At 38.0% G+C, this 16,201-nt stretch overlaps 1 protein-coding gene across 2 annotated transcripts in view; it reads right to left on the reverse strand.

Annotated features, from left to right (window-relative positions):
• The window catches only part of tcerg1l (transcription elongation regulator 1 like), a 669,172-nt gene that overhangs the window by 56,142 nt on the left and 596,829 nt on the right, over positions 1-16,201 (reverse strand). For both annotated transcript variants that reach the window (XM_051922987.1, XM_051922986.1), the window contains exons 10-11: positions 12,572-12,638; positions 3,076-3,211 (exon numbers count right to left, since the gene is read on the reverse strand). In XM_051922987.1, the coding sequence (XP_051778947.1) occupies positions 3,076-3,211; positions 12,572-12,638 (203 nt within the window). The remainder of the gene's footprint in view (positions 1-3,075; positions 3,212-12,571; positions 12,639-16,201) is intronic.

A 16,201-nucleotide genomic window follows, 5' to 3' on the forward strand; every position in this document is an offset into this window, starting at 1 on the left:
TCCAGATGACATTCTCCAATGTATGTGCACGGTATTAAATGAGATATTTTAAATATATGTTCGTTAAATATGCCGGCACATACCTCGGTGTGTTTATCTTCCTCTGGAAGCTTCTCCCGCGCTGCGCAGCCGCTCTGTAATCCCTCCCGGGTGTCGGCCATGGTGAGTGGATCTCCTCTGCTGCCGCTCTGCTTCTGCATCTTTTTTCCCATGACGGACTTGATATGGGTGAACGAGGGTTCAGGCGATTTGGCCTGCGTGTTCAGATGTTGTCCACAGAAATTTATTTTCAGGTCCTCTGCCAAACCGACGGCCAGAGAATCCTGCCGACTACGCCACTGTGACAGATAGGGGGCGCTATTGCTCCCTTGAACCCTCTGATCAGACGCCAGATACCAGGTAAAAGTCCAAATATTGTATTTATTCGAACAATAACGTGCACAAAGCACCCTCCTCTCCATAATACTCATATACAAATAAACAGTACTACAATAAACAATAATCAATCCTCCACTCTCCCACCCAGCTCAGCTCAACGTCTGGGATTTCCCACAGTCCTTTTATAGTCCTTGACCCGGAAATGTTTCTCTCTCTGTCCATGTGACTCCTCTTCTTCATCCCGGAAGTACGTCATTCCTCCTGTCGCTATGACTAAAACGTACTTCCGGGTTATAGGGCACGTAAAAGTCTCTGGGCCTCCCTGCAGCGTCCTCTAGCGGCCCCCATGGTATCCAGCAGGGCTGTGGATAAAAACTCCATTGTCCAGGATTCCCTGCTGGCCTTCGGGGGACCTCCATGCTGCAGGGAGAGCTCCACCTGGCGGCCTGGGGGTATTGGCCGGGATGAAAGGCCGGCCATATCCCACAATATATATATATATATATATATATATATATATATATATATATATATATATATATATATATATATATATATATATAAATAAAACAGATTTGGGTAGCTGAGAGAAGTATGTCTCAGGTGACATTTTAAATATAAATATAATCTGTGAATGTGAAAGTGAGCTGCACAGTATATACTGTACATTAACAGAGGAGGACTTATCTTGTAATTAGTTAAGTACGCAATCACAGAAGATAGATATTGCAGGAGGAAAGTTAAATCAAGAATTGCAATGGCCAAAGATACATTTAACAAAAGAAATTTCACATTACCAGATTGAACAGAGAATTGAAGAAGTGAATGGTAAAAGGACTACTTTGGAGTGTTTTATTTTACAGAGCTGTTTGATCATGGAGGGGTCCTAGGGAGACCCTACTCTCACTTTCAGCCTCTTTATTACATAGACCTGAACAGAATGTCCCAAATCTACATTACAGCCCTTATATTTACACTTAATAGTCTGTTAGAAACTAAAACAAGCAGGGAAGAAGGTTTACACTTTTATTCATAAATTATATACTAACATTCTCTAACTTAACATTTCTTAATGTAGCCAAAACAGAGTAATGAGTGTGACAAGTAATACCAATACAACCTGGATAGGTAACTGTTTTTCTGGCTAGGAGTCTAGCATGGCCTCTAGATTGATGGAAAGGCAGAGACTCTGAGTTCTTTATTAGCCTGAGTTTATGTCAGACAAATGGGATGTTGTAGCGTAGGGCCGATACCCATGGTTCAGGCCTTATATCCTTTGATCAGTCCTGTGTAGACATGAACTTGTATCCTTGAAAACTTCTAGCAACCCAGCCCCCCATTGCAGCCCCTTGGGCTAGGTCATATTTGAGACTTGCATGCAGAGGTCAGTCTATTCTGGTTCTGATCTGGTATGCTCTAAGCAGAACAGACACACATGTCAGAAAAAGTTCCCCTCAAGATGTGTTAATGGTTAACAAGATCTTTATTTTTCTGATATCCTCTCAAGATCAATTAATGTTTAAGTAAAAGAAAATAATTTCTAAAAGTTTCTTTTTTTTGAGTACATACTTTTAGCATATTATTATATATCATGCAATGTCAGGAGCACAGACTTAGATGCTAAGGAAGCAGATATGAAACACTTGCAAGGATGAGATGAATATTTGAAGAAACATTTAGAGAATGAGGTAAGCTATAGTGAATAATGAGAAGGTACTGAAAAGAAGAGGAGAGAAACGGACATTTATTAGAATTATATGAATGAATACAGAGCAGATGATAGGCATGATGGGCTGCTAAAAGACATAAATGAAGGGATATGTCACATGGAAGGCTGAGAGTGATGCTGCTGGACAATATTAAAGAGACCAGAATGTGCCAGAGTGCTAAAGGGAAAGGAACAAAATAGGAAAAGACAGAGTTGGCATTCCATGACAAGAACCTACCTAAAGGCAGAAAACTAATGAATGAAATAATGTTTGCTGTGTGAACTGCTGGATGCACCCTGGTGGGGAAAATTAATGGGCCTACCAAAAAAGATTATTGCAATGCTTACAAAAAGATATTTCTGTCAAATGTGGAGGGCAACAGCAGCGACTGAAGATAAGGATGTGCATTTCTGATATTTTTGTTGAATACATGATTGTAAAGAATAATTTTCTTTGCTGTTTGAGAAGATAATGACCTTTTGTCTATCAATTGTGCTGAAATGAAGACCAAATATACATGTATTCAAGTATTTTTAAGTACATATGCCATTTATTGAGGTGTACTTACATTATCAGAGAACTGAATATAGCGTGCTCTATTATGTTAAATAATCCACACATCTTTATAGATTTCCTTTTATTCTGACCAAATTTCATTCTATTTTAGTCATGTGGATGGCTGAATGCTAAATGGTTATATTTTCATGTCCTAACCATCAATGGGAATAGTACAAAGGAGAATAAATTAAAGAATAATGAAGAGAGTATGAAGTGATGAGACTTTACTAATGATACCTACCAATCTGCCAAATTTATGAGATTCTCAGGGGATGGTGAAAGTAGTTCAAAAATAACTCTTCCATTTTTATCTTAATTTTCTGTGCACAGATTTGTTTATCTAATATTTTTAAGTACATTATTAATGGTTGGTATGAATAGATAATAGTACATTAAGCTCTGTTCTTTAAAGAAAACAGCAAACACTTACCCCTCTTTCAAGAAGCATCTCTCTAAAATGACTAATGCGCACTTCCAATGGAAGGATGGTTCGATGAGAGGACACATTGATGGGTTTTGATTCTGAATCTTCATGCTCCTCATTAGGTTTAACAGGCTCTTCAGTTCTTGAATGTAAACAAATATTAATAACAATAAATGAGGGCTTGTCTAAATTTTGTGAAGTGGTGTGACTAGAAGTCTATAAATAAACAGCAGAATAATGAGCAGCAATAACTAAATCTAAATAAACAGTAGGTCTATCCTACTAGAGTATATTTAAAGTATCATTATTTGGCCATTATCAGAGTGAATTTAAAATATATGAATTGCGTGTAACGTGCCTTGTATGCTGAGCTACTACAAAGGTTAATGGTTCTGATTTATTAAAGGTAATGTGGACATGATCATATTGAAAAGCTGAAAACAATTTCAAAGTCATATTTATTAAAGGAATGTTTGACTTCAAATTTGTGTGCTGGCCAGTTATGGGATAATAAATCACAGTGCATCACAATTATATGTAAACAAAAATGAAGGCACATTTTGCCTGGAAATGTCAGCAGTCTAATAGCAAGTACAATCTAAAAGGAAAGTGGTTACAAAGTGCTGCAATTGGTTTAATATGATTTTCTAAAATGTTACTTTTAATCAAGACTCTACTAGATAAAAAGAAGGTAGCACAGTGGCTGAGCAGTCAGCACACTGCTATATTTCTCCACAATTACTCTAATTTAATCCTACATTCAAAAGTGGATTAGCTGACTGGCAACTCTTCATTGGAATGGTGATGTACTGTATGAGAAAGTGTGTCCTCGCAATGAACTGGTGACTTGTTGTTTCTTACATGGTGCACAATCCTATTTTGACTACTTTCAGTTTACAGAAATGCTTTCTTGCATAAGCAAATAAAAGCTGAAAAGAATAAACCTGAATGTGCAACTCAACCCAAATTTGTGTTTTAAAAAATTTGTAAGGTATGTGCTTTTATGACCGCTTCCTTGTTTTTTATAGCAAAGTTTTTGTGGTAAACTTTGCTTTTCTAAATCGATTAACCATTTACATGCACATGTAGCTGTGCGTTTATAGCTTTTCACATATTGATCTGGGTCACATATGCCTGCTTAAAATAACACAGTGATAAGTATCACCTGTAATTGCACTGTAATTTAAATTCACATATATCATACAGAGACAGCATGATGGTATTGTGCATACTGTAGTGCAACTCCTCACAGATTTAATGTTCTGACTTTGAATCCTGAGCCTAGTCATTGCTCAAATGGGATCTACACCTTTCTTCTGTGTCTGAATGGGAATTTCCACAGGGACTCTAGTTTTACCCCTAAATAAGGACACATTTGTTATCTTAACTAGCAATGCTTAATTTGACCTGTGCGAGTTGGAGCCAGATGCTGCCACAATGATATCCACTTCACCCTCAACTATGAACAGATTTGAGAATATTATGTTAGGCTATGTACAGTATAGTAATATTATTTGTATTACACCTACGTTTCAGTTGATTGATCTCTATATTCAGTCCACACTGTCTCGGCTCCAGCTGGCGCAAAATGCTGCTGCACGCCTTTTAACTGGCACGCGAAAAAATGAGCACATTACACCTGTGTTATCCTCACTGCACTGGCTGCCTGTTCAGTTTAGAGTTCATTTTAAGATTCTTTTATTTGTTTTTAAGTCCTTAAATGGGCTTGCTCCACCCTACCTCGCTGAGCTGCTGCATATGCACTCTCCTTCCCGCTCACTCAGATCAGCTGGTCAGCTGCTTCTGGATGTGCCTAGGACTCAGCGAAAGCTCAGGGGGGATAGGGCTTTTTCCGTTGTGGCTCCAAGGCTCTGGAATTCACTGCCGATCCACATTAGACAGGCCTCCTCACTGCCCATTTTTAAGTCTGCTCTTAAGACTTACCTCTTTGGTTTGGCGTTTGATCCTGTGTGAGCAGTTGATTTTACTCTGTTTTAACTCTGTTTAGTTGTGTTTACTATGTTTTAATTAGTTTCATTTATTGTATTTTATTTTACTTATTTATTATTTTGTTTTTGTTTAAAATTTATTTTAGCCTATGTTCAGCACTTTGGTCAGCGGCTGTTGTATGTAAAGTGCTTTATAAATAAAGTTGACTTGACTTGACTTGACTATATTACTTTTCATTTTGGTACAACAGATTCAATAGATGCAATAGATATGTGAACTTATTTATGTAAATGTTGCATGGCTATGTACTTGCTGTATTGTAAGTGTAAATTTGTGCACATGCTATGAGGCTGTCTTCGGGGAAGGGTACTATTTAAGAATAAACAGAAATGGACTGTTTTGAAATAAAAAGCAAGAGTGCAAAAGAACAAAGTAATTTTCTGTCTGATAGCACCATGCAATTGTGCTACTCTCTGAAACTGATTAAATTTCTGGTTTCATTTTTCTGAAAGACGAATTTGTTACTCTATCAGATTATGGGGTCTGAGCTTGGCATGAGCAGCTGGTATTTAAATTTCAAACTCAACATAGTGTAACTGTATTTTTTGACAGAAGTCATATTTGAGTTGGCAGGTTAGGACACAATGGTTTCAAGAGAATTAAAGAGTGAATATTGTCAGAATGTTTATTTTTTGTTTTTCTGTTGACTGTGATGGTGTTTTGGGGATGATGCATTTGGTTTGACTTAAGTTTTAGCTTCTATAAACTGGTACTTTCTAGTTTCTACATTGAAACATTATTCTCCATTGGGGACATTGATAACAATCCAGACACAATGCCTTTCTCAAATGTTGTCATTTGTGTATGGAAATCAAGGACATTCATAATGATAAATACCAAAATACTTATATTAATGAACATAACTTGTTTTACACAAAGAAAGTTTCAAAACAGATCTAGGCTTCTTTTGTGGATTTCACTATAATTACTGTGATGTGGCTGTGTGCCACACTAATTCAGAACACAGACCCAGATAAATACATTTTTTTTTTATCAGAAACAATGATTTATTATACAAAAGTAAAAGCAAAGGGAAAAATAATTAGTGGGATAATACAAATTCAAACATAAACAGACAACTTTGACTGACCATTTAAGACCTAGCTTAAGCAGTTGTCTACAGAATGAAGTGGCTGCCCACTACTGATGAGCAAACCCTGTTGAAATTGCTTTACCTGAAGTTCAGCAAAATTAAGGAAATGTTCAGGAACTTCACTGAACTCTGAAAATGCTTTGAAGCCATCGTGAGTTCCTGTGGAGCTTTATGCAGCTATATGGGGAAGAATAAACTGAACTAGTTTTGAGTGGATTGTAATGGTGCAATTAACTGTCACTGACAGCTAGGAAAATGTCTACCAACTATGCTGGACCGATTATTGTGGCAAAAGATTAAGAGCTATTTAATTTTGAGATTAAACTAGTAGAATTAAATATCAAAACAGTAAATTCTTTTCAGACAGTGGCAGACAGGAAACAAGAATTTACCAGGTTTTGATAGCAGGTACTCACCTCTCTCAAACTTAAAAGAACAGTTTCTTTGTTTTTCTCCCTGACACTTTTGGTTGTTCACTACTAATACTATTAAAGGGAAAAGCTTGCATATTACACACAGGTCACATACAAAAAGACTACTTTTAAGACACAAATGCGCCAATATTTGCAGTTTCCCTTCTGCGTATGCATTTTGTGTTTAAATGTACACTTGGGTTTTAAGCAAATTTTTAGCCCACCACTAGAATCAGCTATACTGATACTATACCGACAGCATTGTATAGTCAGTTGCAGAGCTGTTGTCCAATCAAACTTTGGTTGCTACACTTTGTGATGTCAAACCATCATGGGAGGCTGGGGAAAAAAATGTTTGTCTAAACTGGCCTCATAGCAAATTTCTGGGAAAATATATAGTGAACAAGGTTGCCAGCGAACATGCTGTGAAAAATTCTTTGGTGAAATTTGCAGATTAACTTTACTGCCCAATTTCCAAATCACAGGAAGAACTCTCTCTTAGTTACCTCCTAAAACTCACCTTTTCTCAATTCACTTTGGCTGTCCCTTCTCCATGCCAGACTAAGCCCTTGTCCAAGTGACCTCTTTACTATACAGATTTTTAAAAATCTGCACGAATTCCAGTCTTGTTACATGAAACTGCAAACCCTTCTATTATTTCAAAGCTACAAATCAGGAATGTAAGCACAACATAATTTTTAAATTATAATTACAGTAGTTATAAATTATTTTTTTAATCATAAAACTTTATCTGCCTATTGTTTCTTACATGAAACAAAATAGTAAAGAACACAAGAAAATCCCATTTCACACAGTAATTACTAATTTTACACAGACTTATCCATATCAGGGTGGCATATAGGTTGGAACTGCTGCCTCACTAGTGGAGGAGACACATCGAATTACAGCCTTATTCCTGCCAGTATGACTTTGCATGTTCTCTCCATGTGTACATCCTTTTGTGTCTCTGAGTGCTTCAGTTTTTCTCCATCAAACCAAGGAAGGGCAGGAAATACTGAATGGCAATTGTACATTGGCTTGGCATCAGAGTGAGTGTGGGTGTGTGTGCGCATGAGTGTTCCCTGTGATGTAGTGGAGTCCACTCCCCAGGTTTAGTTCCTGTTTTGTACCTGATACTTCTAGGATAGGCCCTAGCTCCACACAACTCCGAACTGAACTAAATGGGCTTGAAAATGGAGAGATAGATAGATATGTTAACTGTCATGAAAGTAGGCCATCTGCTGAACTACAGTGTGATTAACATGAACAGCACATACTTCAAATTGTAATTTATTATCGATACATATGACATTTAGGCCAACCTTGGCTCATTTACAAGTAAGTCAATGTATAAGGAACCATTAATTGAAATTTTTTCAGAGAACACTAGTGCATCATCTATCAGACAACAGTCGCAGGGTACTTTATTTGAATAGGTCTTATAGTAACCTTCAATATGTATTTTATTTCATCCTTTGTAATATTCTGAAACTTGTCATTTTTAAAGGCTACCAATATCTAGGTTAGAAGACAAACATTTTCTATTTTTAAACTGGGAGAAATCATACTGAGAAGACAGATGATAAGAGCAGCTGAAATGGCCATTCAGTGCAATAATGTATTTCAATGAAAACTACAGTTGCAGTATGGGTTAAGGTTAATTACTGAATCTATGAATATGTAACAGTGAAGAAAGCACATACTGGATTAAAGGTTACTTAAGGTTAAAGACCTCTACCCTCCTACATAAAGATATTAAAACATGACTTTTCATGATTTATTATCTACAGCAGTACTTGGCATTTTTATTGCACTTTGCATCTTGATGGATTACAAAGCGCTGTTCAGGCAGACTTGGATTTGATTCATCCACTGCTGCAAACTGTCTAGGAGGGCACATATCAGCTATTTATTTCACTAATCTACTCATGAAGTTGCAAATAAAACTGTTAACTAAAATATGAAAATATCTTAGTTATTTTGATATTAAAGGACTAAATTGGACGATAGCCCATGCAGTGCATTCACAAAGTATTCAGACCCTTTCACTTTTTCACATTTTGTTATGTTGCAGCCCCATCCTAAATTCATTAAATTATTATTTGATCCCTCATCAAGCAACACTCAACACCACAGAAAGATAAAGTGAAACAGGATTTTAGAAATATTAAAAAATGTATTAAAAATAAAAAACTGAAATATCACATTGATACAAAATCTTAACACTAGAATTACCAAAACCTACGAAAAAAACTTGTAATACCGGCACACCTTAAATCCATTAGCATCTTTTGTTTTGTAAATGTGTCGATAAGCACAAGCAGCAAGCACCCTGCTATCCCACGCCCCCCACCGCTGCAGAAAGGGCAAAAAGCTCTCCCAGCTCAAGCCTTGCTTATCTGGGAGTGAGGTACCTGGAGCTGTATATGGTAAATAATATATCGTTATTTGGAACACATGCATTTCATGTGTGTTCTGTGTCTACAAAGATCTATGTAAGTGTAGCATGACAGAAATGTTGAACACATACTTAAAAGACAAACTTTTTTCATGCTTTTTTAATGTACTAACAACAAAATTTTGACATGAAGTGTATAATGTGTGAAAACTGAAGTCCAAATATCAAATAAGCACTTTCACAAAAGGTACAAGTATAACAAAACAAGTGCGCTTTTATTCAAGACTATTGCTATGAATTTGCTATGAATTTTGCCGTAGATGCATCCTATTGTATTGATCATTGTTAAGGTGCTTCTATGCCTTTTTTGGATTCCTCCTGTGGTCAAGTGATTGGACATGATTAAGAAAGGCACACACTTGTTTGTACACAATGTACAATCGAACACAAACCAAGCCATGAGGTTGAAGGAACTGACATCAGATCTTATAGACCAGATTGTATTAAGGCATACAGTAGATCCGGGGATGGCCACAAAGTTATTTCTGCAGGACTGAAGGTTCCCAAGAACACAGTGACCTCCATAATTCTTAAATGCAAGAAGTTTGGACAACCACAACTCTTCCTAGGGTAGGGCCTTAGTAAAATAGCTGACAAAAAAAAAACCTGTTAGTCACTCTGGGTGAGCTCTAGAGAACCTGTGTAGGGAGAAACTTAAATAAGGACAGCCATTACCTCAACACTCCAGAAGAAGGAGACACCTTCTCAGTAAAAGACACATTTATACCTGCTTGGTGTTTGCAAAAATGCACTCAAGTGGTCTCAGACTCCAATAAACAAGAGACTCTGGCCTGATGAAACTAAAACTGAAGTGCTTGGCTGCGATTTTAAGTGTCATGTCTGGAGGAAATCAGGCACCACTCACCCCCTGCATAATGACTGAATGACTACCGACTAGTTGCACTCACGCCAATCATAATGAAGTGTTTCGAAAGGTTAGTCATGTCACACATAAAGACTAATCTCCCTGCCTCCCTTGACCCTCTTCAGTTTACATACCGCTCAAACAGGTCAACTAAGGATGCCATATGCTCTGCCCTTCAACTCTCCATGACACTTCTGGATAAAAAAGACACATATGTCAGGATGCTATTCATAGACTTTAGCTCTGCCTTCAACACAATCATCCCACCAAAGCTGGTTGTAAAACTGAGCAGGTTGGGCCTGAACACCACCCTCTGCAGTTGGATCCTGGACTTCTTGATAGAGAGGCCCCAGTCAGTTCGGATGGGCTACAACACTTCCAGCATCATCACACTGAGCACTGGAGCACCGCAGGGCTGCGTGCTTAGTCCACTGCTGTTCACCCTGCTGACTAACGACTGTACAGCCATGCACAACACCAACCACATCATCAAGTTTGCGGATGATACGACGGTGCTGGGGCTGATAAGCAGGGATGATGAAACAGCATACAGAGATGAGGTGGAACGGCTGTCCGCATGGTGTGAAGACAACAATCTATCTCTCAACGTCGACAAGACAAAAGAGATAATCGTGGACTTCAGAAAATCACATCCTGCCCACATTCCACTCAGCATCAACGGTTTAGATGTGGAGACTGTTAGGAGTACCAAGTTCCTCTGTGTGCACATAACTGAGGAATTTATGTGGACACATAACACCTCATCACTAATCAAGAAAGCCCAGCAGAGACTACACTTCCTGAGTCGACTAAAGTGAGCAAGTCTTCCCCCTCCCATCCTCACCATGTTCTACAGAGGCACCATTGAGAGTGTTCTGACCAGCTGCATCACTGTCTGGTATGGCAACTGCAACATATCCGACCACAAGTGCCTGCAAAGGATAGTGAAGACAGCAGAGAACATTATTGGGGGGCCTCTCCCTTCACTACAGGACATATTTTACAAACGTAGTGTCCACAAGGCCTGCAGCATTGTGCAGAACCCCTTACACCCCTCACATGGACTTTTCACACTTCTGCCATCCAAGAGAAGATACTGCAGCATCAAAGCCAGATCTGCCAGGCTGCAGGAGAGTTTTTACCCCCAAGCTGTTAGACTCCCTAACACCAGGCTGCCCCCTGGGACCTTCCACACTGCCTCAACCACCTCTAAAAACAGAACTTTTTTACATGCAAGCCACTTTCCTGAAAAGACGAGTGTGTATGTAGAAAAAGAACTGAAAATCTCATACTGACCTTTAAGTATTTTGCAACTCTTGATATCCTTCTGCTGTGAAACATTCTGACCTGTCATTGTTTACACATGTCTTAAACAACTATTATCATACACTGATCATTTCTGTATTATCTATATCTGTTATTTATTTTTATTTATTATATTACATATCTTACACATCAATATTGCTGCTACTTCTTTGTCCTATCTTTGCACAATGTCTTGTCTTGTTTGTGTTTTAATTTTAAATTTTTAAATTTAACAATTTAAATTCTATTTTTAATTTATTATTTGCATGTCATGTTGTTACACTGTGGACCCTGAGCTTCGCAATTTTGTCTATCTGTATACTTGTATATGGTTGAGATGACAATAAAGTTTACTTTGACTTTGATATCATTCTAACGATGAACCATGGTCGTGGTGGCATCATGCTGTGGTGTTGGGCAATAAGAGAGTAGTCAGAGATGAGGAAAAACTGAAGAGGGCAAAAGTACAGAGATATCCTTAATGAAAATATACTCCAGAGTGCCCTGGACCTCAGACTGGGCTGAAGGTTCACCTTTTAATAAAACGATGACCCTAAGCAAAAAGCAAAGACAGCATATACAGTACGTTTTTTAGTGACAACTCTGTGAATGTCCCTAAGGTACCAGCCAGAGCTCAGACTAGAACCCAGTCAAAAACGACAGATCTGCCAAAAGCTGTCCACTAGCGGTCTCCATCAAACCTGACAGAGCTTGATAGGATCTAAAGAGAAAAATGGCAGAAAATTCCAAATCCCGGTGTGTGAAGCTTATCGAGTCATATAAGAAGGCTTCACTGTGGAATCACTACCAAAGTTGCCTCAACTAAGTACAGAGACGAGGGTTTGCATTCCTGTGTCAGTGTTTTATTTCAGTTTTTTACCTTTAATAAATTAGCACAATATCCATTTCTTACTTTGTCATTCTGGAGTATTGAGTGTTACTCAATAAGGGAAAAGATGAATTTAAATGAAACAAGAAAAAAGTGAATAAGTCTGAGTACTTTCTGAATGCACTGTATGTTACTTTATGATGCTAACATAGCATATCTTAGATACTAAGTTGAAGTTTGAAGTAATATAGGTACCAGGATGTTGCTATTAATTTTAGTATGTTATACATATATAGCACAGACTGTGTTGTATACAAAGCAAGGGCACTTTGACATCTAAAGTTAGTTTATCTAAACTGTAATGTTTACCTGATGTTTATACTGTAAATTAATTTAAAAAAATCTAATTTCAGCCTAGTATTCTGCAAATACAGTATACTAAACACAGACAGTTCAGAAAGAAGTTTTCTTTTGCTGCTCATAGGTGGATTCATGATTCAAAAGATTAGGAAAGAAATGTTTTACATACTTGTTCCTTTTTATTTTTGTGGTGTGGTCTTCAGATACATCTTCTGTATTAGGACTGGAATGCTCATCTGTAAATGAATAAAAATGATAAGTAATGTTTTATGTTCAAAGAGACACCTTAATTTGACAGCTTTTATCTGTTGAAAGTAAATTACAATTTATTAAAAAGAACAGTTTAACTTTTTGTACTTTTCTTCTTCTATAGGTATGTGTATATGGTGCAGTTGCAGATTTATACAGTTCAAAGTAGGTGTTTATTTTACTGCAACCCAGTCAATGTTAAAGCATTTAAAGTGCACTGGAGTCAAAGTCTATTCTGGCACAACAAATGTAGTGCGGGACCTCATCTTGAACGTGCTACCAGTTCATTATTGGATGCAGCTCTTAACATGCAATCCACATAAAGCTAAAACTCAGTAAAAGATCAAAGGCTTTTGAGGCTGCAACACTAACCATAATACCACAGTTTTAACTTAATGATTTTATTTTATATCTCAATAAAACATATGTATTGCTTTCATTTTATTATTAAAACTGAACATTCACATCCAATGACTGTTATTGGTTTGACGATAACAATAATTTGATTTCAGAAAATTCATTTCATTTAATTGAAGCTTATAATGTGTGTTAATATGAAGTGACAGGCATCTTATCTGAAATTAATTACCTGCTCCACTCAAATAACCTGTGGAAACCTCCAAATCTCTTAAATAACACAAGTAATCTAATTTACAGTAAGAGTATCATATTTATACTAATCAAATCTATAAATACAGTATATGGTGGATGAGAAGAGTGCTCCTGAGCAGCCTTTGAACCTAAATAATGTCAAGGAGATCAAACATCAGCAAAAGGAAGAAGTTTATTTAACAAAATAATATGAAACAAAACGTTCAAGGTATGAAAGACTAAAGATGCAGCAAAACATTTAAAATCTTGGGTTATGGTGGTCCCTTCTTTAACAGGTTTCATCCCTGTCTATCAAGTAGGGTGAATGGTCCACTTGTCTACCAAAGCAGTACCTTAAGTAAGGTTTATGCCACTTTACACTTCCTCTTCTTCTTCGGACCTCTCTTCCTTACACCAGTTGAGTCATTGTTCCAAATAATTCTAACAACTCAATCAATAGTGTCCTGATCAGAAGGGTCTGCTTTTTGAAAACATTTTGGCATTAAGTTCCAGAGTCAGGAATGCCTACTGAAATCCCTGAAACCTATTTACTATAACCCCTATCCCTCATCAGTGTTTAGCTACACAGTTCCCATGTGAAGGGTCAGTCAAACACCAGGATATCTGTCTACTACAGGGGTGCCCACACTTTTTCGGCTTGTGAGCTACTTTTAAAATGACCAGGTCGAAATGATCTACCTACATTAAAAATTATATATATATATATATATATATATATATAATATATATATATATATATATATATATATATATATGGTTGAAATAGTTTACTGTCAAATAAATGCAAAGAGTACATGACACGTGTTTCGCCCTCATTCTGGGCTCATCAGGTGTACACACTCCACTGCACTCCCTCTCGGGAATCGAACCAACGTTAGGGGCATCGCCTCTGGCACTGACGTCCGAGGTTCGATTCCCGAGAGGGAGTGCAGTGGAGTGTGTAAACCTGATGAGCCCAGAATGAGGGCGAAACGCGTGTCGTGTACTCTTTGCATTTATTTGACAGTAAACTATTTCAACCATTCTATGATCTGCTCCTCACAAACTGAGGGCACCGTGGCGGATGTTAACAGATGGCTGGCCAACCACAAGCGTTACCTAGTAGGTAACCACCCATACAATCAGATTGTGATACAGACTACGAATGCCGTGAATGTAATTACCCCGATCTACATGCTGTCAAATAAACGAACCACACGCCGTGGCGCAACGTTAGGGGCATCGCCTCTGGCGCTGACGTCCGAGGTTCGATTCCCGAGAGGGAGTGCAGTGGAGTGTGTACACCTGATGAGCCCAGAATGAGGGCGAAACACGTGTCGTGTACTCTTTGCATTTATTTGACAGTAAACTATTTCAACCATTCTATGATCTGCTCCTCACAAACTGAGGGCACCGTGGCGGATGTTAGCAGATGGCTGGCCAACCACAAGCGTTACCTGGTAGGTAACCACCCATACAATCAGATTGTGACACAGACTACGAATGCCGTGAATATATATATATATATATATATATATATATATATATATATATATATATATATATACTGAGTATACTTTATTCATAAAATATATGTTGTTGTACCTTGCATAACTGAATAACCTTTATGGCACAATAACAATTCAATACATTTATGGTCACTACAGTATTTGGATTTAATAATCTTCATGTGGGAAAAGGCTGACTCGCATAAATACGTAGAGCCGAATAATGCAGTCAAGGAGGTAGCACATTTCCTCATGTTTGGGTACTTTTCCTCTGTGAGTAAGTTCCAAAACTGTCCATGAGCCCCATACTTCAGCTGAATGTCATCCTGTAGTGTCAAAATCTCATCCTCCACTGTAGAGGAGTTTTAGGTGAAAAAGTGTTGCAATTTTTGATGCTGGTGAATTACCCTCAACATCTTCCCTAAATCGATAGCACTTAAATGTAGCGATTGTCTCAAGTAAAGCTGAGTCTTGAAACCGTCTGTCAAAGTCTGACAGGCAATTTTCAACCTGCTCTGTGTAGCGTATGCTGTCAAGTTGCGCACACGCCTTCCATTGCGTCTCCAGCTCTGACGCGAGGTTTTGGATGTTCCCCAAATCAAGGCGCTGCAGTTTTGAGGACAGATGTTGCATTTTTCGTTGGAAAGCATTAACTGAGATAATCATATTGACCATGGAGTTCTCTTTTCCTTGCAGCTGTAAATTAAGCTCATTCAACATGTTGGTCAGATCGGAAAAAAAATGCCAAGTCTAGCGGCCATTGATCGTTATTAAGTTGCTTGTATTCTGCATGTTTAATGACAAGGAGAAACTCCTTTTTCTCCGGCCAGTTTTGCAGTAGCTCGCGCATTAGATCATGCGTGCAGGATGACCGGTGTGTTAAAAGAAAAGAGATCTCAGACTGGCCACCCTGTATGTCAATCAAGTGGGAAATGCCATAGGGAGGATATATGATAGACTAAAGTTTAAAAAAAATTTTTTTGAATGCAATGCGATCTACCAGCATTACCTTTCCGATCTACTGGTCGATCGCGATCGACGCATTGGGCACCCCTGGTCTACCACAATGGGTAGCAGGAGGCCATAAGTCCCTTCCCTTTGGTCACCTATTAGACCCCTAGTCTACAGTAGTTTTTTTCAACCTTCACTGTATGTCTTGGTCTTTGACACTAAGAACGGCTTATGCTGCAGGTTCCCAATAACGCCGCCTTTAGGAACCTCTTAATCAATGGAGGACTGGCAAACCCTCTTAAATATTGAGTTGTTTGCCTTGTGGTGTCCAGTATTCTGTCTCTCTCATGGAAAAACAGCTCTCAAGGGCACCCTTGCTAATAAATTTCCCAGCATAATCACTGGACATGGTATAGGTGGGAACAAGAATTGATTTTACTAGTATATAATGTGTTACCTTACTTACTGACAGAGGTGGTAAGAAACTGTCTATTGTACTG

This window comes from Erpetoichthys calabaricus, chromosome 2 (assembly GCF_900747795.2).
Source record: "Erpetoichthys calabaricus chromosome 2, fErpCal1.3, whole genome shotgun sequence".
Taxonomy (NCBI): domain Eukaryota; kingdom Metazoa; phylum Chordata; class Cladistia; order Polypteriformes; family Polypteridae; genus Erpetoichthys; species Erpetoichthys calabaricus.